Raw genomic sequence first — 25,051 nt, forward strand, 5'->3', positions numbered from 1 at the left:
TCTGTCTGTTGGCCGTTCGGTGCTGGGGTGGTAACACACAGTAGGTTGATAAGAGCTTTTTATGAAAGCTGTGAGAGTGAACAAAAACAGTTAATTCGTTGGCCGAAAATGAGGAGGACTGCAGAGTCACATGATTTTGGGAACATCAGCACAGTGAATGTGTTCGCTCCTGCTTTGATTTCATCTCTTTGAACTCTAGACTTCAATAATTAAAGTCTGACGGCACCCAAAAGTAACATAAATATTGAGAGAAAAAGAATAAAGAAGTAAACAATCCGGAGCGGTTTGTGAGGAAATGTTTCGAAACTATTTCATCCAATTGTGACCTGTTGGTGAAAGAGATTTCACTGCAGGAAACTCAGATCCAAGCTGCCAAAACTCTAACTGGTGTCACGACAAAACAAGAAAATAGAAATTGTAGACAACTCCCTCCAATTCAAATTGCTTTGTCTCATGCGGCGGCAGAAAACACCCGGCGCCGGGGGGGTGACTGATTGACATGCGAGCAATTGATTCTGTCACTCTCCATCTGGGATGTGAAGATCCTCCCCGTACACGAAACGCCGCTTAGTCATCCAAGAGAAACATCGGAGCAGACTTCCTCCTCTTCAGACCCAGAAGGCAAATGTCAGCGCACTTTTTAAACGTGAGAGACACTTCCTGTGCATGTTTACTCAAAATGATTTCCCTTCACAGAAGACTCTATTAGAGTGTGACAGGCAGAGAAACGGTGAATGTAAAGAAGAAAGTGCGAGTTATGGCGGTGCAACTGAGGCCTCTGCCGGCACAGTTAAGGGGAACAGAAGATGGACCAAAGGGTCCCAAGATAAATCTAAAATCGCACAATGATTAAAATGATGAGAAATATCATATCTGCTAAATGTGGTTTCCTTTTTCCCTGAGGTTTCTTTAGTCTTTGTGTTAGTGCAAAATACTGGATCGGTATACCTCGCCAGGGCTCTAATGAAACAATCTGTAAAGAGTATCATGATCAATGTCCCAAAAGCCCCAACATACTTTAAAAAAAATGTTCCAAGTGGCAGTAAAGCATATGACAAACATAAATATATGAAATTTGCCCAAGGGCAACTGATGAAGAAACATCTCTTCACTGACCAGTGGAACATAAATAATAATAATAAATCTGTTGCAGCTGATGTCGTCAGTGTTGTCAGGTTTGATGTTTTTTAAAAAAAAATAAAACATGAATCACATCAAAAGAAAACATCAATAAAGACACATGAAAGCACGCTGCGTCTCACCTGTTACAAGTTGTGTGAGCAGCTGGTTGTTGCTGTTGACAATGTTGACCGACACGTTTCTGGACGACTGCAGAAACAGCGGGCGGCCCTGCGGAAAGATGGACAGGTTGATTTATTTAATTTGTGGTGCAATGGTTACTCAATTATTAGAGGTTTTTGAGGATGTTTTTTTGCCGTTTCCACACAGCTTTTCTAATGCGATACTTCAAAATGTGAATAAAATATGTGAACGGAAATACGGTTATTGACATAGTACAGTAAGTCCCTGAGCCTTACATTGACTATCACAACCAAATGTTATGAAAACATTTCATATGACTGTTTCCGAGAAGTGTTACAATTCTAAATTGAAAATTTTGACCTTCAAAATCGAAAGTAGGATCGGCGATTCTCCCAGTATTTTCTTCTTCTCTTTACCCCCTCCAACTTGGGCATGTACGAAGAACAAAAAAAGAAAAAACCTCAAAGACGAAACAGCGTCGATTACTGGCAGCCTGTGTCAGAGATGACGTAAAAACGACAGAACTGGAAAATCCTCTTGCTACCTTGAAGTTTTTGCAGGTGAGGAAACTCAAGTTCTTGTTGTAAAGTACCATAATCTATAATAATTTTGTCCTTTATGGGGACATCATGGAAGTATAATGAAGGAGCACACCGATGTATTTGCTAAGCCACACAAGTCGCGGGGCTCTACGGATGGCAGCGCCAGTCAGTAGGTCCACCACTTTGATATAGACTGACTCCTCACATATACTTGATGGGCTACCATGACATTTTCAAAAAAGACATTGATGATCCCGAGAGGATAAATCCTGATGACATTGTTGACCCCGTGACTTTTAATGCAGAGCTGCTGGTCGGTTGACATTTTTGGTTTCGGATTGAAATGTTTCAACGAACTACTGCACACCATGAAGTTTGGTTCATGTTCCCTCTTAGGATGCATTGTAACTGCTTAGTATCATATTAGCATGCTGAAGTTAACATTGAGCTGTGCACAGCCTCACAGAGCTGCTACCGAGGCTGCAGACATTTAGTCTCGGTTGTCTTTTATGGTTTTAATTGTCAACTATAAATCAAATTCAAACTGTCCTGTGAACAGCTTCAGATGGATCACCTGATCTTCACACACCTGTGCTGTCTTGGAGGTTGGGCTTATAGGCTGAGCCAGCTGTAATACTAAGCACAAGAGCACATACGCATGCATACAAATGTACAACTCCACACTCAAACATACTCAAACACACACACACTCCATAACTGTCCGAGTGCCGAGACTTCAGCCTCCTGCTCCGTTTGATAACTCCCATTTCCCAGAGTGCCCTGCACCAAATCTGTAATGCCGATCACGTCGGACACTCCGCTCTTTTCTGTGCCCGACTAATCTTCATGCCTCAGTCAACTTCTTAATTAGAGATAACGGCCTGACCATTGTGCTGCGCTCGCAGCCGAGGAGGGGATATGCCTTGTGTGTATAATACTGATAACATTATGGCTCTCGCCAAACTTATTGAAGTTCTCACAGTAAATACACCAAACGTATGATATATACAAGCAAGAAAGTCTTACAACAACACTTGTGGTGTGACCTGAATGCATAAAGTAACACGAAGTTTGAAAACAGTGGATGTAATATAATAGAAGGTGTTGCAGAGCTCATAATTACATTAACATTAGCTGTCTTTCTTTCTGTTAAAGGAACAATATGTAATTGGTATACTGAAATAAGTATAAGTAATTGAAATACTGGCTTCTCCGACAACAATGCTACAGTTGGTATGTTCTCCTTTGCCACATATGAAACAAACTGGTACACAAACGCAGCCTTCTGCAGCCGTGGAAGCAAGCTAACGAACTGGATCAACAGATGACGTTAACGTTAGATTCTACCCGGCCTGAAAAGCCTCGGCACATCTCTCTGTGGTCCGCTGAGTCATCGAGGCAGCGAGTGATTCCACGGCTACAATGTTTGAATTTGGACTGCGGTACTTATTTTAAAAACGCTAGCTGTCAGTATTCAACGTATTCTCGTGCAACGGTTAGTATATCTTACTTATCCCTCCTTTTTTCGTTCCTTTTCCTACAGATGTCCAGCCACACGTGTCAATTTCCGCTTGTTACATGCATACAGTGTTTTCAAAATTAAGTTCAAAAGTTTAAGCAACAAAACTACTTAGTTAGGTTTAGGAAAAGATTGTGGTTTAGCTTAAAATAACTCCAGAAACGGTTTAACTGAAGTATGTAAGTTATGTGACAAAATCAACACTGACTTCTGGTTTCACACGGGACAGGAACACAAGTTTCCTGGGCGAAAGTCCGGTGTTTTTAACCCACCCATTGAACCTCTGACCTCCTGCCTACACGGCGTTTGCGGCTCTTTATATTTCCTAGTTCACCAGTTTGTGAAATACACACAAATTGATTTTATGGGATATATATATGAATGTACAGTGCATTACTTTTCGTAAGTATAGCGATGAACAGTGTATGAGACAGCTTGTAGTATCTATATTGTTCCTTTAACACCAAGATGCAAAGTTATTAATATCTTGGTTTATTTCAAACATTAATTTGTCTTAAAAAACCCACTTATCACCAGTTCACTCATATACTATGACCAAAATATGCTAGCCAGTCAAACACATTTAATTAAGGAGAAAGAATCTTTGTATTTTCTGAAAAGTTCTCTCAATCACAGCTCTCAGATATTCAAAGTTATGGATAATTTCCAGAGTATAATCTATTAGTTGTTAAAGGTACTATATGTAACAATTTACATGTATTAATCGCTTTGTATTGCCAATGTGTGAACGGATTGTAATGAATCTTAAAAACTGAGACGTTCCTCCAACTTTGGTTGCCTATAACAGCTTGTGTACTGTTTTCTATGTAGAACATTATTCAAAGATATATATGATTGTAATGTAAGGTCACGTCACTGTTTTGGCCGATGCCCAGGATGCTCGCTCGCACCTACGAAGCATGAGCATGCGCAACAGGATGCAGTTCATTTAACAACCACAAGTGTCATTAATAACAAGGATTTTCTGAAAGTTACATATAATATAGTACCTTTAAATGTTGCTGTAAGAGAAGCTTTTTGGTTTTATCTACATTTACTTCAAGCACACTTTGTCTCAGAACCATACAGTGCCCAAACACACAGAGAGCCCAGGTTGTATGAGTGCTCTTGAGTAACAGAGTTGCTAAAAGCCACCTGACTGGGATCCAATTAAAACTACAGTGAGGCAGTTTTCTGACAAACTGTACTTCAGGGCCAGGAATTAAAAAAAGGAATGCAACTGCACAGGGATTGAAAAGCTGCCAAAACACACAACACAAGACAGAATAAAACAGAAGAAGTGACTATGTGCTCAGACAAAATGAGTCTCTGTTAAAGGTCAGTGGTAATGAGAGAGCAGTCTACTATTGACTGTTTTCAAATGAACTTCACTTATATGTATAAAGGGTAATAACAAAGCAAAGCTCTGAAAACTTCACTGCAACAATCACTGTATCTCTCCCTTTACGAGACGGGTCTAATAAAATCATGGTTGCAATCTGTGACAGACTGCATGATATCCATTCTGATGCATAGCAGATTATGAGATAAATGCCTGGCGAATTGTACAATGCACTACAATGTAAATACAGAAATAATGAATGACAAGCTTTGGCCATAGGGTTGCTGCTTACAATAGATTTATACACCCCATTGTGGTATTTGGCCGATGGGCTTGCCTCACAGTGAGAGTTTGGAACCACCTTTTGGGATTTACAACTAAAGATTTCACCACATTTCTCTCATGATTGTCAACGTTTTCCTGCAGCAGCCAGAGATCACACAGTGATTAAGGGGCGAAGCTGTGCCTCAGTGTGCTGAGGAGTCGCTGCTCACTCATTAGCTCTCATTAAACCTGCAGCTGCGCCGACATCAATAAACGACAAAAGATGGAGAACATGAAAAATACGTCTAATTGGTGGTCAACAACGCGGTGTACAGGGAGGAGAAATGGGCAGTTTGATGAGGACTAATGTCAGTCAGTCTATTCATTCGCTCACCTCAGCTCATACAAAAACAATGTTCCTAATTCCTATTCCGTACGAGACAGGACATGTTTACATAACCTTTCCCTAACCCCGGGACTCAGGACTGGCACCTCTTTCTAACACGCAGAGACCGAGCGAACTCTGGCGAATGGAGCGCGACATATTGTCCAGATATATGAGCGATTTCCCTCTCTATTACATAGAAAGAGGGATAATGATTAAAGCTGCAGTAGGCAGTATATTTTTGGCATCATTGGGCAAAAATCCCATAATAACCTTTCAGCATATTGTAATTCAAGTGTTCTGAGAGATAACTAGACTTCTGCTCCTCCTCATGGCTCTGTTTTCAGGCTTCTAGCCCGTGATGGGAGACTTTGACCAATCAAAAGTCATTTCATTGAGAGAGCGTTCCTATTGGCTGTGCTCCGGTCATGTGACCAGAACTTGGCGTTCCTTCACCAGATTTCACAATGGTGGCAAACTTTCTAATTTTCCAGCTAACCCGTGCACTACAAGATGATTCTGAAAACATGTGAGGAGAGAAATAGACATTAACGTAACAGAATATTGATTCATATTTGATCAGCGCTGCCTAGTTTGACCGTTTGGTCGGAGTTCAGAGTGATTGACAGCCGGCTCTCATAGACGGCAGCTGGACAGCAGACCTCAGATCAGCTCTTACTGCTTGTTTTCCTCCGGTCTGTGAAATCTTGCAGATGCCGTTAGGAGCACCGGAGGACACAGAGGAACATGATTTTTTTCAGGTTACCTGTTTCATGCACTACTGTCACGATATAGCAACCGTTTAGCATCGATGTTGACCAGTGAAAATAGGTCGGAGGTGCACAAAATTGCATAAATAGAGCCAGGACGCTTTGCCTGTTTGCTGATGTGCGGAGCAGGTTAGAACATCTTCAGTGGGAAAAACTGAAACAATCTGTGGCTCGTTGGCTCGCTCGCTCGTTTGCATCGCGTTCAGTTAGGAAGAGGTGTCAGGACGCGAACACCGGATCTTAAAGTCCTGCAATTTGTACGTCCACCATGCACCCGGATCATCTCCCTGAATGAAACTTCCTTCAGTTGAAAAGCAGTGAACATAATCCAGGCAGCAAATATGCTTCCATCAAAATGTAATCATAATTAGCAATACATCATATATCAACATAATTTCTATGAGACAGGTTTTGCCACTTAATTTTCTCATTTTGACTACTTGTATCTCATTCTTATCAGTCAACCCATCTAATTCATAATCCACACTAGCCTGATGAGAAACACGGGACAGTCTGTTTTATGCTGCTAAGCATCAGGTAATGTATAAAGTGTGTTATGTTTCATAACAGCCATCTTCTCGTTCCATCTCTCTGCTACGGTCTCTCTAAATGCCTCAGAGGGGCTACTGCAGGAGTCTTTTGGACTGTTTGTGTGCGTACATGTGTTGAGTTTGTTGTCGTGCGGAGCCTCTGATCCACTCCGCCTGCCTCTTCTCTTCGTTACTAATGCAACAGACCATATTACTCTCAGCAGGACGCCTCTCACACAGAGAGGAATCAGAGACGGAGGAATATAAAACGAGAGAGGAGTTAGATGAGAGACTCTGAGAAAGATGCGGATTTGGTTACAGAAATATTTCTTGGAGGCATGAACTGCTCCAAAGATCACAAAAAAACTCAACGGTTGAATTAAACCTCAGTAAGTTGAGCTAGAGGAACAATTTTTAGGGAGCTATATGTTGGATCTTTCAGAAAGTCAGCTTGGTTTTATCAAAAGATATATACAGCATTTGAACCCGAACTATGATCTTTTCCTACAACTAGCCGAGTAGTTTTGTTTCAATTCACAAGGTTAACCACGTATATAAAACTGCAACCTTATACCAGGAGAAAATAGGTTTTCCTCAAAACGTAACTGAGAATGCAGATTCATTGTATGAGTATGTACCTTTTAGGAGACATGGTTGCTTATGTATACATCCAGCAGATATAGTGCAACATTAGCTTTCATTTGGATTCATGTTTCTGTGAATCTTGACAAATACGTTTAATATTTACTCCCCTTTTAGCTCTGTTTTGGTCTCCACCTACTCCTAACAGAGCAATATCTGGCACTTTAGCAGCTAAATGATAACTTTTTTAATATAGAAATATTGATATTGAATATTATTATTGCAACTTTAGGTGATATGATTGATCTGTTTCATTTTATGCTATATAAACTATGAGACTAGATTGTCTTGGTCGCTTTCTGATTCTTGTCGGTGAAAACTTTTCCATCACATTCAGATAACAATGTCCCAAATCTGAACTGAACAAAGCTGAACTAAGAGAAAGATAGAGGGCTAAAAGACAAGAGACATGGAGGGGAGACTAATTAGGAAAGGCACAGACTGCATTCATATTAACAGATAACTCTTTTTTTTAAATCTGTCTTTCTAGCCTCTCCTGGACTGACCTATTGTTCCTCTCATCTCCTCTGCTAAAGCGACAGTACCAGCCAGCCATCCCTCTCTCTGTCCTCTCCTCTGTTTAATCCACCCTATGCTCTAGTTGTAGTATGGTTGTGTCTAGATGATAACCCTCGATCTGCGAAACTCTCTTACTCATGGTTAGAATAGGTCGTCAGGCAGCGAGTCTCACAAAGACTACAACAGCCTCCAGCCATCTGGTGCTAAATACCCTAGCTCTATCAGCCTGTATTTACATGTTTGAATAAGCTGATGATAGATATTCATACGTAGTATCGCATTAATGCACTAGAAGAAATCTGCAGTCATTCAGAGCTGCTTCTCGTGCCGTTTGCTGAAACCGAGACTTCATTTCAATATGCATATTTTACCGAGCCACGATATCAAACTGCGAACATGTTGTGCTTGTTTGAGTCGGTGTTGAACTTGGCCGCTGCGTCTCGCCTGCGAAAATATGCTTGCTGGCTTCCCATGTCTCTCGTTTTAATTCAGTCCTCGTCCATCTGTCTCCGTGTTTCTGTCTCTATTACTATCTCCTCTTCTTCTTCTTCTTCTCTCTCTTTCCTCATCTTCATCTCCATCTCCATCTCCATCTTTACTCTGCTGTCTTTCTGCTACCTCATTCTGTCGTGCTCCTCTCTCTGCCTCCCCTATCTCCATCACTCATCCTCCCTCTCAGCTTGCGTACGGGTCCTAGACAGCAGAGATAAAGCGCGCTGCTCTCTTGCATTATCAAGCCATCCGTCCACTATACCTGCACCCAGCCATTATTACTGCCAGAGTAGAAGAGACAGAGGGAGAGAGTGCATATCACTTTATCGTGCCCATCTCTCCATTTCTCTGACATCTCTCAGCCCGGATACTCCTCTCGCATAGTTGTAATAAGGAGCAGCAGCAGGAAGCACACCAGAATGTTAATTTCGTAAACAGAACATATACCAGGGGACCTCAGACAGACTTTGCATTTGGATCGGTAAACGCTAAAGATTTCCTTCCAAGAAAAACGGATGCTGAAGTTGTGAGTCTGTGCAGCACACTGGAGGCCAGGGCTGTTGTGCATGCTTCTTTCCTCACTACGACCCACCTGGTCTGAAACAGATGCACTGATGGGACCATATGGTGCTGGTCACGATGCCTTGTCTTATCTTTAGGGCTGCACGATTTCAAAAATACATATCTAATCGTGATTATTTTGACTGGGAATGATCATTTTTACATTATTATTCACATTTTTATTGAAAAACATGATTTTTGTGAGGATCTGTACCAAAACAAAGATGTTTTCTTAAGTGTGGAATATGATATGTAGGTCAGAACATCTCTGCAGCACCACAGTCTTCAATTCAAAATGGTATTTTGACACACATTTCACCTTTAAAGGGGACATATCATGCTCATCTTCAGGTCCACACTTGTATTTAGGGTTTCTACTAGAACATGTTTACATGCTTTAATGTTCAAACAACACATTATTTTTCTCATACTGTCTATCTGAATATACCTGTGTTTACTCTCTGTCTGAAACGCTCCATTTTAGCGCATTTCAACGGAATTGCGTTGCTAGGAAACAGCTTGGGTCCATGTTTACTTCCTGACATTTTTTATCTGTTCAAAATGCAGCTTAAAGGGAGATTTGTCAATTATTTAATACTCGTATCTACATGGTAATGGGCAAATATGCTGCTTTATTCAAATGTATGTATATATTTATTATTGTAAATCAATGAACAACACAAATCAATGACAAATATTGTCCAGAAACTCTCACAGGTACTGCATTTAGCATAAAACAATATGCTCCAATCATAACATGGCAAACTGCAGCCCAACAGGCAACAACAGCTGTCAGTGTGTCAGTGTGCTGACTTGACTATGACTTGCCCCAAACTGCATGTGATTATCATAAAGTGGGCATGTCTGTAAAGGGGAGACTCGTGGGTACCCATAGAACCCATTTACATTCACACATCTGGAGGTCAGAGGTCAAGGGACCCCTTGTAGTTTCATATGATGCCAGTATCTTCACTCTAGCTTTACAACCTCCGATCGATTGCGTCCAGTCTCATGGTCACAATATTTGGGTGATGACCGCAACAGGATTGCAGGCACAAGAAGCTACTTCATATCTCGGCTCAGCCTTTGGGGCAACTAGGACATCAGGAACGAGCTCGGACTACAACTATTGCCCCTTCAGCTCAAAAGAACCGCCTCCCTGTGGAGAATTTCTAAGGGGAGGCACAATGGCAGAAACTCACAGCATACTAGACCAGACAACATATTCTATCTGACCTGGGAACGTTTCAGGATCCCCCCCCAAGAGGAGAGGATGGAGTACATTTGGGCTACTTGGATTAGTCTGCTGACACCACAACCTGACCCGAATGTAGCAGGAAATGGATCGATGGTTTTTCAGCTACATCTGTAAGTACATGTAGCGCAGCGTCCCTCCACAGACTGTGGTTTTAAAGCCTCTGCAAACGTAATCTAAGCTTTGTTAGAGCAACATTTAGACACTTAATGGAATCAATACAAGTTGTTAATGCAGGTTGGAGTGGAAGTAGTGTGATGCTTCCAGTGTTAGTCCCAACAGGATTGTCTCACAGGCTTTTTTCCATTGTGTAAGATGTAGGCTCCGGGACTCACATTCACACTGTCGCACTCACAGTCATTAGACACTCATCTCTTCACACCGTTGCACCCTCTCACTTCACACTGTGCTGTCATTCACCCAGTTTCACACTACTTAGTGGAGCTGTGGATAATTGCAAGCAAGTAATTTACTCTTACATTGCGGTAAAAAAGTCAGTTTTGGATTTATTTGGGAAATGCTATATGACATCAATCTACTGCTGCTGTAATGACTGCTTATGCTGATTATTCCAGGACTGACTGATGTAGTGTAATCTATGAACTAGGTGTCATGGCTCTGTGCAACTACAACCTGATCTTACGGGAAGGCGTATAAATAGCACCAAATCTTAAAGGTCCCATATCGTGCTCATTCTCAGGTTCATACTTGTATTTTGTGTTTCTACTAGAACATGTTTACATGTTGTAATGTTAAAAAAAAAACTTTATTTTCTTCATACTGTCTGCTTGGATATACCTGTATTTACCCTCTGTCTGAAACGCTCCGTTTTAGTGCATTTCAACGGAATTGCAACGGAATTGCGTTGCTAGGCAACAATTTGGGTTCATGTTTACTTCCTGTCAGCTGATGTTATTTACATACACTGCAACAGGAAATAAACTGGGACACATTTAGAATGTTTACATTTAAAACCGTGTAATGGTCTAAATATTGTATATTTGTGACATCACAAATGGACAGAAAACGGCTTTTTTCAAACGCAAAATTTCTGAATACGGGCTGTGTGTATTTCTCCCTATATTGATTTTTTTGATAGTTTAACAGTATTTATACAGCACTTAAACCTGCTTTATAATATAAAAGACATGAAAATAAAACTTTTTACAATATGGGACCTTTAAGGACATTTCATGTGTCATGATAATGCATTATACGTTTTTCGCACCACGGGATTAACGCTGTGAAACGGCTTTTTGCGTGTCATTTAACGCCACGTCATTACGCAGTTAGATTTAGGCAACAAATCAACTAAGTTAGGTTTAGAAAAAAAACATCATGGTTGGGCTTAAAGCTGAAGTAGGCGAGATTGGAGCAAATATGATTAAAAAAAGTTATTTTTATAAAAAGGGTGACTCTAAATGGGATCATAATTTACTAAATGAACATCATGCTGTATTGAAGAAGACTTGAAACTAGCGATTGAGACCATAAACTCATGTTTACAATGTTTACTGAGGTAATAAATCAAGAGAGAAGTAGGCTCATTTTCTCAGAGACTTCTATATAATCAGACTTCTTTTAGCAACCAGAGGAGTCGCCCCCTGCTGGCTGTTAGAAAGAATGCAAGTTTGAGGCACTTCGGCATCGGCTTCACTTTTCAGAACTGGAGGTTGCCGCCTGGTGGAGACAGGAATTTCTGGTGCCATTAAAAATTGCAGGGTATAAGTGTGTCTTTCTGTGATGACTTACTGGTTTGGATTGGATTTCTTTGGCATAGAGGGGTTGGAGGAACTCGGAGGCCCCTTCCAGTTTCAGGCCCTTCTCCGTTATTCTCAGGTTGCCCATGCCGTCCTGTGAGGAACAAAGACACAGTCACAGTTAGTGCATCTTCATACTCTCTTGTCACGCTATTTAAAACATGCTCATCATGACAACACTTGACAGTTTGACATATTGTTTGATCACACTCTGCAACCATCAGCAGTCACAGACAGGTAGAGGAGGATTATAGAAAACACTCGACGTTACAGAGATTGAAGTTTTGTGAAGTTTTAATTGTGTTTTTCTCCATTTTTGTTCTATTTTTTGCCGTCAACATCAAGGATGAGTCAGCGCAGCGCTTGTGGGCAAGCCAAGGCTCTTCACAGTGTTCTCTTCAAGTGTTTCCTGCCAATATGGTGCAGAGCCATGAACATGAATCGCTGGCTGGGTTTAACACCTGCCATCTTATTTTCCCGACACCTGCATTTTGATAACAAACACCTGTTATTTATCTATGTGGCAAGATTGCTGTGTGGGGAAAATTTTTAATTTAATATCACATACACACGTGTGGTGTTGTGAGGAAACATGTCATTGTGCTACACACTCACAGATTACCTGGTACAAACTGTGAACGTTGTACACAGACCACATTAGGCTCATTAAACGGCCTCCCTAGTTGATCAGCTGCCCTAATCTCTTTAATCTGTTTTAATGCAGAGTTAGTGGTGATACTTGACTCAGCATCAGTATTACAAACTGATCCATTGTGCAAACACGGTGTACACATTGCATACATAAACAGAGTGCAGGCTCATACTATTCTTCATTATCAAACACAAGAGAATATGTTGTTCAATATTTAAAGGGGACATATTATGAAAAACTCACTTTTTCCGTGCTTGTGCTCATATGGATATGTGAAATAAGATCACCCAGTTTGTACGAAGCCTAGATCAGAAAACGTGATTCAACAAGCCATTCAGATTTGGCTCCCCTTCCTATGACACTTAACTACCTTTGCAAAGGTTCACCCTATTTTTCTCTCAAGCCAATCAGAGCAGACTGGGCTATTTTTGGGAGGGGTTCTTAAAGAGACAGGCGCTAAAACGGAGCGTTTCAGACAGAGGGTAAATACAGGTAGGGATGCACCGATACCGATACCAGTATCAGGTATCGGGTTCGATACTGTGCTCATGTACTCGTATTCGCAAACGGCTCCGATACAACGCTACCGATACCACTTTACGGCAGCGTGACGTTAACCTCTCGTCACCATCTTTCCTATCGCACGCGCTCACGCTCCACCTCCAGACGGTGCGGGCGTGACGGGCCGGTGGTGCGCCCGACCCCGCGGGGGCCAGGATCCCACCTCAGCCGGCCCTCGCTTTCATTGCGCCACGGGGTTTTTCTTGCACCCTCTGACTCGCGCGTGCGTTAGATTCCTTGCTCCGTGTTTCAAGACGGGTCGGGTGGGTTGCAGACATTGCCGCAAACCCCTGGTGCCTTTTATGTGGGTCGAGCCCCGCCCTTGGGGCACGACGCGGTTGGGGCGCACTAAGGACAGTCCGCCCCGGTGACACTTTGTCCACGGCCCCGGGAAGCACCTTCATCCCGTGCCTTTCCAAGCCGACCTAGAGCCGGTCGCGGCGCACCGCCTCGTATGCGGGACTCCCCAGCCTGCCGTGTGTCGCTCACACCCTCCAGCTGGCTGTTAACGAGGGCCTTTTGGCACAGAGAAGTACTCGTATCGGTACTCGGTATCGACGAACGTAAGTACTATAAGCACTGAAAAAAAGTGGTATTGGTGCGTCCCTTAATACAGGTATATTCAGACAGACAGTAAGAGAAAAATAATGTGTTTTTTGAACATTAAAGTATGTAAACAGGTTCCAGTAGAAACCCCAAATACAAGTATGAACCTGAAAATGAGCACGATATGTCCCCTTTAAAGATTGAACAATGCGGTCAATGCAAACTGAGAGCTCAGAATGTATCCTATCGTGCTGATCATGTGAGCGATATTTCCGTATAAGAGGTTTATGTGAATTTTGTGCAATATTATATCTAAGTGTGTGTATGTATTTGAAGTCTCAATTAAACCAAATAACAGTGATGAATAGTTTTACTGAGTTGATACTGAGGAAATACTGCTCAGAGATCTACAAGGATGAGATGTGCACGTAATGATTCAATATGCATATCATTTAGTTCTACAGAAGTTCATTCACTGACTGACCTGAATTTCTAATTATAACTTTAACAAGAGATTTGATTTGAGTCAAAATTTGAATGTTTTCACTTAAAAGTTAACACTTCCATATTTTGTTCTTGTTTACTTTTTTCACACAGACACCCAAAGGACACTAATTTTGTTTCCGCTCTCTGGGAGCCGAGCTCATTAAAACACGGCAAAACACCGAATGCTTATGCATACCGCATTTGGTAAATTAAGTGAAGTATTTTAAGGTGGCAGCAGGCATCACATTATTTCATAAAAATAAATTAACGTCAGAGCAAACCCAGAGGCGAGACAAGTCCATTTGACAAGCTGGTCCCTGAATGAAATTCTCCAATCAGCAGCGACGAGGAAACCACACATGCTTCCCTTGAACTTCACAGAATACAGCCAAGGCATCCAAAAGTAAGGCATTGTCTTTTATCTTTATTGTTTTTCCCCAAAAAAATCCTTGAAAAAAGCAAGAGTATGCAGTGCAGGAACTGTCAGAGGTATTGCAGCAGTGTTACGGATGCTCTCATTGTCTCAGCCTGTACACCAGAACAGCAACAGACCAAAGGATATTAGCCAGCAGCGATAAGAGGAGATTGGCTCGGGGGCTGCTTTGAATCAAATACGACGAGCAAGGCTGACCCTTCACTTTCCATCCAGTCATTATACATATATATTAAATGAGATCCCCCCTGCCGGATCGTTTCAAAGATAAGAGACGTGATAGAAGAGTAAAAAAGCTGATGTGATCTTCTCCCGTAACAGACTTTTTTTTTTGTTTTCCTGACGCCTTTTGATCCCTCAGGTTCTGATGAGCAAATGGAGATCAAGACCCTTTGAAATCCCAAAGTAACTGAGGAACTGTTTTCAAGCCTCCTTCATGTAATCCTTCCCCCCGCTGCGTGAAACATATTAAAATTCTGGCGCTGTCGTGGCAGCAGGGGGGGTAGAGTCCTGGACGTGTCGTGATTGTGAATTATCCCCAGGTGGAAATCAGCAGGCCTGTCAGAGAAGGCCGGCAGACGTTATTTAAACTCAATTTCCGACACTTTGATGACGAAAATCAACTGTAAGAAAGGAGACATATATTTCCCCCTTACCTGGAGGTTCTGGACAGAATATTCTTAGATACACATGAGATGTCTATCTACCCACACGTGATCCCTCTTCACTCTCAGTGATTCCTCCCACTGGCTACTTCATATCTTATCACATCTTAGTCTGGGTAAATCGCTGAGGATGCATAATAGCTGGAAAGTAATGTTGTGCTTCGGTCTCTATCTCTTCCTCTCCATTTCACACACCTTTTCTCTCGGAGGAGATAAGTCGTAATACGAAGAACTGAATTTCAGGAACTCAAGGACACTTGGCTCCAAATTGGTTCTATTTCATAAAGAAATGACTGCAGTAGCACTAGTATTATAATAGCCAATTTTACCATTGTCCAGTGGAGAACTGCAAATAACTGTGAATGCACAACAGCTGGATGACACAACAACACATTCAGGACACTGTATTGGTACAGTGACAGTAGCTATAAAGGGAATTAGTGAGAGATGTAAAATGCAGCATTTCATATAATGTATAAAAAATACAAAAAGACAGAAAGAAGACTGTCTGAGATACTCAGTTTAACTGTCTCAGCAAAGAGAGAGTGGGTTTGACGTTTCAGCACCGTGGAGAGAGACACACAGAGAGGAACAAGCTGCGTTCAGATCCACCGTGAACATCAACAGCTCTCCCTGCTCCCTGTTCAGGGAATGTCGATGAAGGGAACTTTCCCTGCAACGTCACTGACGCACACATCACTTTCTCTGTGCGTTACCCCGGCAACGTAAACACCTCGGATCCCTACCCGTTGCTGCTACTATGGAAATTTTACACCACTGAAATAAAATATTGAACATTGTTACGAGCCTGCAGAGCCTTTCTCCTGTTCTGCCCCTCACCCTTGTCTTGCAGGTGCTGCTAGGTCTAAGTGATAATGGAGGTGATTGGAGTCCACCTGTGGAGAGTTGTTCAGCTGCTGATTGGCTCCTGCTATCTAAGCCAATCGCTGTGGTGGGCTGCCTTCAAAAGAAGCACACTGTGGGCTGCCTCTCTCTCTCTCTCTCTCTCTCTTTGACTCATTCTTCTGAAGCATTTCGACCTGTGTGGTATTTTGATTTAGTTGTGTGATTAATAGTTAAGGTTTTGGGTTCTTGAGGTAGAGGACATAGGTAAGTTAGGGGTACCCTGTACACCTTTTCACGTAGTTTTGTTAATGTCTATAAACACTACGTTTATTGGTCGGTGCCAATAAACAGCTGTTGAACATAACAGCATGTAAACATGTTCTAGTAGAAACATAAAATACAAGTATGAACCTGAAAATGAGCACGATATGGGACCTTTAACATAACTTAATATCTTGCACAGTCCACTTCACAGGGAATAACGACTGTAGAGGATCAAAACACAGCCACAGAGTCCAAAGTAATTCCCTATTTACTAAATAGTGCACTACAATGTCTGCTATTTTGTGACTTTACTACTACCACTGTAGAATACACTACTGAGTGTTGTTTACATCGGTACTTGTTGGGGATCAGTGAACAAGGTCGTGATTTTGGACACAGCCTTGGTTTGACTGTTTCAGGGCCACAGAGAGAGACATAAAGAGACTCGCCTTGAGGCTCCAGCACCGTGGAGAGAGAGAGATACAAGGACAGGCTGGGGCTCGACTGTATTATCACCATGGAGAGAGACACATTCATTGCACTTCTCCTCCCTGCAATATTTAAAACTGACAAAAAGGCGCAGAGCATGTCTATAGCTGGCTGGTTCGACCTGTTATTACTGAAGAACATGCACTGCTTACTTGGTGACAAATGCATTTCTTATAGCTTCTTCACAATAAAAGCGTCCAAACCGGTTCACCAATGCTTTTAATGTGAAGCAGCAACAGCAGGAAAGGTTTAGTTTGTATCAGCAGTAACTTAACACAGCTCCCATATGCATCATATCCCATCTGCATGAGTCAGCAGATTGTTTGTCTTAGTCACCGTTTGGCCACCACGTGCAGTAACGACAGGAATAGTGACACTGAACTGAATGTTAAAGAGAAATCCCACAGCAAAAGACAGAACTAACTACAACTAAGAATGTAAGATAACGGGGTGCAAACACACTATTCATTTTCTTTAATTAACTTAATTCAGCAGCACGCACCAGTCACAATCATGGTCTTCATCTCAATGAGGAAACTGCAATTAGACTTGACTCAAAACACTGAACACAGCTGCACTGTTTGCACTTTCTTTTTCTAGTCGGGAGTTCTTTTCTTTTTATTCTCTGCAGTGAGCGGCGCGTTGCAGCCGGCACAGCGAGGCGAGCAGCCATGAATAATTCAGCAGCGCTCTTACCAGGACAGAGGCCTCTGAACACTCAGGTGTGCCTCCTTACCCTCTCCTCTATACCTCCTCCCCTCCTCTTCTTCTTCTTCACCCGCTGCCTTTCATCTTCTTATAATCCACTCCCTTGTTCGGTGCCCTTGCTGATCATCCTGTTTGTCAGTTTTTAGATTCCTCTTGTCCCATCTCTTTGGGGTTTTTTTCCATCTCTGTCTGTCGTCTCTCATTTTTTCCCTCCCTCGATGCCTTCCCAACTTCTCTCTCTCTGTCTCTCTCTCTCTCTCTCTCTATCTCGCCACCTGTTTTGCTATTAATACTACTCAGTTAATAAGTCAAATAAAATATGCATATTTCTTTCCCCGAGTGGCAGAGTCCACTGATTTGTCAAATAAGCTAATGCATGTCGACATCTATTGGTCAGACGGACATTCAATTTGGCACAAGCACAGTATTTAGAGGAAGATTCCTAAATATTTGACACTTTGACATTTCCTACCACCATCAGGTCATCTCCCTTCCGTCAACCAGTGTCAACCAAGTATGCTGCGGATATTCATGATTCCCAGTAGATCAATCGTTAGTTTTTCCAGTTGTTTATCACCATATAGGAGAAATTCATTAAGTCAAAAAAACAGCACACAAAACATCTCTAACTGCAAAATCTTTACTAAGACTAGACAAACTTTACTCTCTATGAGACACGCTTCTTATATCTAAAGTGCATAATTTATTGATTACATTAATGCTCCTCAGAGGATGAAGGTTTTTTTTTATCAAATGGGCACACCCACTCAACCGTTAATAATGTGACCGCTAGTACTTGCTGAGTCAACATTAGCTGTGCTTAGTTTGGAAATAAACTAAGGGAAGTAGGGTTTGAATGTATAATCCCGCGTTCTGCGATGTAACATGACTGTTTTTGTTAATGTAGTCTGGCGGCTTTAAAGAGAGCGATATAATGGTTTCAGCTCCGTGTCGGAAAGGGCTGTCTGACGGCGAGGTAAAGCGGGTGTGGACGGGAGCAGCAGAAAAACGTATTTTAGCCACCTAAAAAAACTCAATATCAGTTTAAGTATTTAGAATATTTTCACCTCTTTACCTCGCCATCAGACAGGCGTTTAGAAGAGCTTGGAAAACAATAGCATTTTGACGTCAAAACATACATACAAAATGTGAATGTTTGGATTGGGAAGCTGCAGAATGATATAAAAACCTAACAAAAAGAATAATATAAGGGACCCTGTGGATTACATATGAAATGTAACATGAATTAGTTTTCGTCCAGCGCTTTGTGTTTGAAATGTCGGGTGCAGCCTATAAGGGGTGTTAGCTGGGCACGACTCTGTGGATCCTTTTCTCCCTTTGCTTGTCTGAAGCTGTGAGAGACTTGGACATAATTCATCATCGCACAAGTTCCCCCCTCGCCCATTTATCCCCCCCCACCTTAATCCCTTTCTTCCTCTCCCATCCTCTCTCTCTCTCTCTCTCTTTGCTGCAACAAGGAACAAATTGATCTACACCCAACCCAGCATCGCCTCCACTGTCACCACTCTGTTAGCCTGATAGTTATTGATAATTTATTGTGTGTGTGTGTGTGTGTGTGTGTGTGTGCTTGGACTCCTTTGTGAACGTGTGCTTCTCGGACTGATTGTGTGTGTTTGCTAGATTTGTGTGTGTGCGACTTGCTGCTCTGTTTACCTGGCTGTTTGTGGGTGGATGAGCACTGGAGAAAATGTCTGTCTTGTAAATAACATTTGTGCCTTCAGTTCCCTCTGTTATTCTCCAGATTTATTTGGCTCAGCTGTGCGTGCTACAGAAGAGACGGAGGGGGGTCGGCAGCGAGGAGGAAGAAGAGCAGCAACAGCAAATATAAGGAGTGATGTAACACTGGATCTTTGAATCGCTCTGTCTGTATCCGCCCTTGTTTTTCTTTATCTATAGCATCTCTCCGCCTATATATATATATCCCTCCATCTCCTTTTCTGAAGTCGACATCTCCAGAGAGCTGGGAGTCACCGCCGTCAATAATGCCGAGCTCTCGGCCCGTTATTGAGCGTCTGCATCGATATGCATCAAGCCACCACCCTCGAGGCTAAAGCAAATACAGACGTCTTGATGCTTTGAGGAAAATATCACAAGGAGTCAGACGTTTTGCATACCTAAAGGTAAGATCTATGTTTGGATGCTCCTACACAGTAAACGCTATCACAAGGGATCAAGTGTTCGTTGTTTTGGACAATTAACTGCAAGAACAAAACACAAACTGCAAAATGTGCCCACAACAGTGTTAACGTGGGTGGATGTTTTTCTGTTTTGATAAACTTTGTTTTCTCTTATAGCCTGTGGAGGCTCTTGTAAACAAACACAAGTAAACACTACTGGGAGACACTCCATACTTCTATATATACAGTATGGGAAGCTGGATCTGAAGGAGACACCGTGAGTCCTTCAGACGGACCGACGCCGGGTCTGAACCAACAACCGGTGCATTCAAGTTTACAAACCAGTCATTTCCTCCAAAAGGCCAACAAATTATAATAATTTAATTCAGATGATAACTGATTTATGACTTAATAAGTCATAGTAAATCTTCATTGGTTTAGTTCACATGTTTTTGTGTTTTTTTCCCCCATTGGTTGGTAAAGGTTTAGTTCCTTTATGTACCACCAGTATATGTATTTATCATGTGTTTAGATTGTTTTTCTTCCTCTTTTAATGTGTGTATTTCTTTCATTCCAACACTGCAAATTATTATTTTTCTCATGGGGTTAAACCAAACTTATCAACCGCGCATTTCTTCCTGAGTTTACTGGTTGAGGAGGATCACTTATCCTCCTATAAAGCCATTATGTGTCAGCCTGTAATTTGATCACTTCAGACTAAGAGTCCTCAGTGGACGCATCCCATTCATGCGACATGGGGATACACATGGGGGTCAATGGGCTGAAAGCAACGGAGACGCAACAGTCTTTGTATCACTAGAAATGACATTAAGAGACGATCGCGGTGCACCACCATGGAGGAAATAAGCCCAGCGACGGCGAGTCAGCACCGGGGAGAGTTCTCACACCGAGCGTCCGTCCCTGACCTGTCCACCGGGGCGAAAGCACACCGTTGTAAAACAAATGGGTGTTATTTTTTTTTAATAACACAAGACAAAACGAGAGCGTTATTGCGAAACAAATGCTGCACAATAATCATTTTACGTCTATTAACTTGTTTTCATAATCGTCTGAAGCTAAAATCGTAATTAAAATTTGATTAATTGCTCAGCCATCACTGCAACCGTAACTGTAGTTTTGGCATATCATCATTATTATATTTGGCACAACTACAATCTTCCATTAACCCTTAACCACCCCATCATTGCCATGAAAAAAAAAGAAAAGTAGAATGCAGGATGTTTTAAATGGACATTGAACATATTAAAGGGAATTGCAGAATATCGATGTGCAACACTTCTCAACCAGGATTGTCTCATTATTCTAATCTAACAAAAACAATGCTATATTCACATAAAATCCTACACAAACGAATTGACTGACCCAAAATTGATTATGGGACACTGAAGGCTGCAAAGATGCACCGGTCGAATCCTACCAATCCAGGCTGCACTTCTTGGCTGCATTTAAAAATGGAACAGACGATCTAGCCCGTTAACTGGGACACAGCGAGAGACAAAAACAACAAAGACTTTCATGAATTAGTTTCACACTTCCATGGCAGGGAGTCAGATACCGTGACAACATCACAATCAGAAAAATAGGAATTGTAGATAATGTATCATTGAGGATTAGCAGATTTAAATTACAGCTTGTGTAAATCTTCCCCTCCAGGCTGCTTAAACACTTCTCCTCCAGTCATGTCAGCAAATAATGACGAGGGGGCTCAGAGGTAGAACCGAGCCGCGTGTTTGCCACAGGTAAACACAGCGACCGAGGGGGGAAGCTGTTCCCTTGTTTATTCTCTCATTTACCAGCGGAAAAAACCTGCGTTAGCGTTTCAAATGCAAATGAATACATGAAAGAGCGGCCCGGCCACCTGCGAGCCCTCCGCCAAAAAGCACTCGGAGAGTAAAATGAAGCACCATCGAGCGGCAACAATGCGTCTCCTGCAATCCATTCCCTCTCCGCTCCTGCAACACTGAGTGCTCTTTCAATCAGCCTCCGTTGGCCCTGCGTGCCATGCAGGCGCCAACATGGCTGAACTCCAAACTAATACATTTTTCAATTGATCCGTTTGATAACAACAACAACAACAGAAAAAAAGTTTCCCTTCTGTCCTACAGTCTGAGCGAAGCATCACCTGGACGCTGCTCTCTCTCTCTCTCTCTCTCTCTCTCTGTCTCTCGTTCAACAGGTGATAGCTGCAACGTCATGTTGCAACACCCTGCGATGGCTATCAGTGGAATTGGCTTTGAGATTGCTCTCCACAGCGAACCTGCGCTCCTCTGATTGAGGCCCTCGACGCAGCGCCACATCATCCATCAATGGGATAGGAAAGCAGATGGAGGGGAGAAGGGGATTTGAAAGAGGGAGGACCCGGGAATGAAAGATGAAAGAAAAGGAGAGCAGGAGGGGGGTATTGATGAAGTCAGGGAGAGATAAGGCTGGGTAAAATAGATAGATAAACACAGAGAGCAAGATAAGGGTAAAGAGAAAATGAGACAAGCGACGTGTTGGGGTGTAAATGAGGCGAAAGATGCCGACTGCGAGTGGAGTTAAGAGAGAGGGAGAGGAGGAGAGGAGGGAGATGAAAACATTAGAAGGCGGGAGGGAAAATAAGTGTGAGGGACCGAATTAGAGGCTGAGAAAGAACCAGGGGACCTGTAGTGAGAGAGAGCTCATGTCCACACTAATGTGGATGAATCTGAAAAGCGATCTTTTTCTCTCTGTTTGGTTATTACATCCACTTTAAGCCACCGCTTTCTGAACCTAAGCTGTTCTAAAAAAGCTCTCCAAGGTACAATTTTGAAAAGACTGGGCCTCACACTGCAGTGTGGATGGAGAGAACAGAGCGCTTTAACACCCAGTTTTGGTGCGATCTGTGTCTATAAAGCTTTCAAAAACGCTGACGAAGTACTTTTGTTTAGCAGCGATTCTATGAAGCCAACAGTCTGTCACCTGCTGTCTCTGAGAAATATTAGATTTATAAAATCTCTGTGCTAATTAACAAACATCGGCATGCTAACTTTAGACTCTTACGTGTCCGCAGGGGCATTTTTGGACACAAGGGATTGCCTCGCTTCCCAGCATTGGACGCTTGATGTGCTGCCACTAGACACCTGATATGACTTGCACTCGTGGGCTTTTTCTCCCAGCTTTCAAACCGGAACCAACATGGCAGTTCGTTCGGAAACCTTTTTTCTTATTATTATGAAAATAGTTCACTGAAATGTGTTTCTGAAAACATTTTAGGCGAGAAATAAGCCACGTAGTTTCTGAGTCTGTCTTCATAGTAGATGAACTAACAATGGTTAGTTTAACACTTTGGAGTTTCCAGAGGCGGCGAGTTGCATTGGATGCCCCTGATTTGCATAAAGTAGCTTCAACTTTATGCAAATGAGGAGCGGCCAACGTGTCGCCCCGTCTCTCGAATCGCGTCGTCACACTACTAGAAAGGCATTGCACGGCTGCTTACAAAGACAATGCATGGGACGCGTGGAAAGGACAGATCCCTTGGACACGTACCGATAGTCTTGTTGATTTGATTTGACATTTTACTTCCATACAAAAAAAGCACATGTTCATTTTCCATATTAGATGTGTTCAATTCCATACAAATGCAGAAATGATAATCTCCGTTACCTTGCTGCTGGAGAGGAATTGAGGATTGCTACATGATGAGCATCAGGAAAAGGAAAAGATGGACTCAATGTGGACAACAGACACCACAACAACTAAAAACAATCACCATTTCCTTTTGACCTAGTCAAATGATTACTGCAAACAGTTCAATGTCTGTTCTACTCCTATTCTACTTCTATGGTAAAAGCATGCATCATCTACTTTGTCCAGGTGATGAGTCCAAAAGCTCTTAAGCGTCTCTCTGTCTCCTGTCCTCGGCCCAGTTAGGACTCCAAACATTTTATTTGCTCTCAATTAAATGAACAGTAACAGGAGCGGGTTGCAGAGTCTTCAGAGTCTTTTCAGAGACTCCATCTCTGCTCTCTGCGCCCGCGGCTGCCACATGTCAGTGTCACAGGCCGATAGATTTCCTATTAACTTCATCTTCATCTGGGACGGATGGCGTGGCCTTCGGAGGCCGATGGCAGCCGCGGCATCAAGGCCTTCACACCGGCAGTGATTGACGTGTGAATACACAAGCCTGCGGGCTCAGTGTGCTGGATAAGAGACACAGCGGGGACTGTGGGTTGTACACATGCATGCCACGAGGGCCACTGGAGTCACAAACACACAGACACCTAGTATTGGATGTGCTATACGGCTTTTAAATGTCGGTGGTCTGAAAATGGCTGCGAGACGAAGCATTCTGCAAGTTAACCAACAGCAGGGCATCTCCATCTTCGATCTGTCTCCTCAGGCTCATCGTGATCTTATGCGGTTTTCAGTAGAAATCAGTGTTTCGATCTTTTATAGAATGACGTGTGTTTTTCTTTATTCTTATTCTTCCTATAGAATTGTAAATCCCAAATGCTCGAGGCAGAAGGCATCTGCACTGATGTGTTGACTTGTATTAAGTCTGTTAAGGCTCATTAAGGACAACAACAATTACTTTTGCACTCCATAAAACAGCTTGAGTTCAGATTTCTCTGAAAGGAGTCTTCAATTGATCAGTTGTTTAGCAGACATTAACACTTTGTAACTTCGCCTAGGCTGAACTTAAGTACTAAACCACTAAGTGAGGACCGGCATCGTGTTTTCACCTTCAAACATTGTGGGGGACATTTAGTCTCAATAGAGACACTGTCAACACAGACACACAAACACATACGCACACGTACGCACACTGTTATGGATAAATTGTGACGGTAGTCAAAGTGGTGCAATTATCTCCTGATTATTAAGTAATTACTCTGGGCTAATTGGAGGCGGTTATTGTTTTTATGGCTCTTGGAGCAGCTTTGAGATGAAGTTTTATCAGAGACAGAAAACAATGCTCAGTCACTGTCACAGCCACGTCCGTCCGTCTGTCCACAGCAGCATTCAGGTGAATATGTGAGGATGAAGTCATGTGCTGCCGCATATATATAAATATATTGTTTATGATGAAATGCCTTCAGAACAAGCTGAAGAAAATCACATTTTGAATAAACATATAGATTCCCCTGCATTTCATACAGGAGATAGTCAAGTTTAACATCGACAAAACAAGCACATGGATCATTTCAATAACTGCAGGAATCCACTTTGTATGAATCTGTTGACATAATGACAGAAACACAACATCTAACCTCCCTGGAAGTCTCCTCAGCTCTGGACACAGCTCTCTCTTTGATCTACGTCTCCTCCCCGCTCCTTTTCCTCCTCTTCTTTCTTTGGAAGACACAGTTTAAATGAGGTCTTTGTTCTGCGCCCCGGAGCTCCAGACGCCATCGAGAGAGGTCTTCAATAAAAACCC

The 25,051-nt window shown here is 42.4% G+C and overlaps 1 protein-coding gene across 4 annotated transcripts in view; it reads right to left on the bottom strand.

The window, feature by feature from the left end:
- sgcd (sarcoglycan, delta (dystrophin-associated glycoprotein)) overlaps nucleotides 1–25,051 on the bottom strand; it is a 309,980-nt gene that overhangs the window by 61,512 nt on the left and 223,417 nt on the right. For all 4 annotated transcript variants that reach the window (XM_037747839.1, XM_037747841.1, XM_037747840.1 and 1 more), the window contains 2 exons: nucleotides 11,837–11,938; nucleotides 1,263–1,350 (listed from right to left, as the gene is read on the bottom strand). In XM_037747839.1, coding sequence (XP_037603767.1) covers nucleotides 1,263–1,350; nucleotides 11,837–11,938 — 190 coding nt within the window. The remainder of the gene's footprint in view (nucleotides 1–1,262; nucleotides 1,351–11,836; nucleotides 11,939–25,051) is intronic.

Source organism: Sebastes umbrosus, chromosome 17 (assembly GCF_015220745.1).
Source record: "Sebastes umbrosus isolate fSebUmb1 chromosome 17, fSebUmb1.pri, whole genome shotgun sequence".
NCBI lineage: Eukaryota > Metazoa > Chordata > Actinopteri > Perciformes > Sebastidae > Sebastes > Sebastes umbrosus.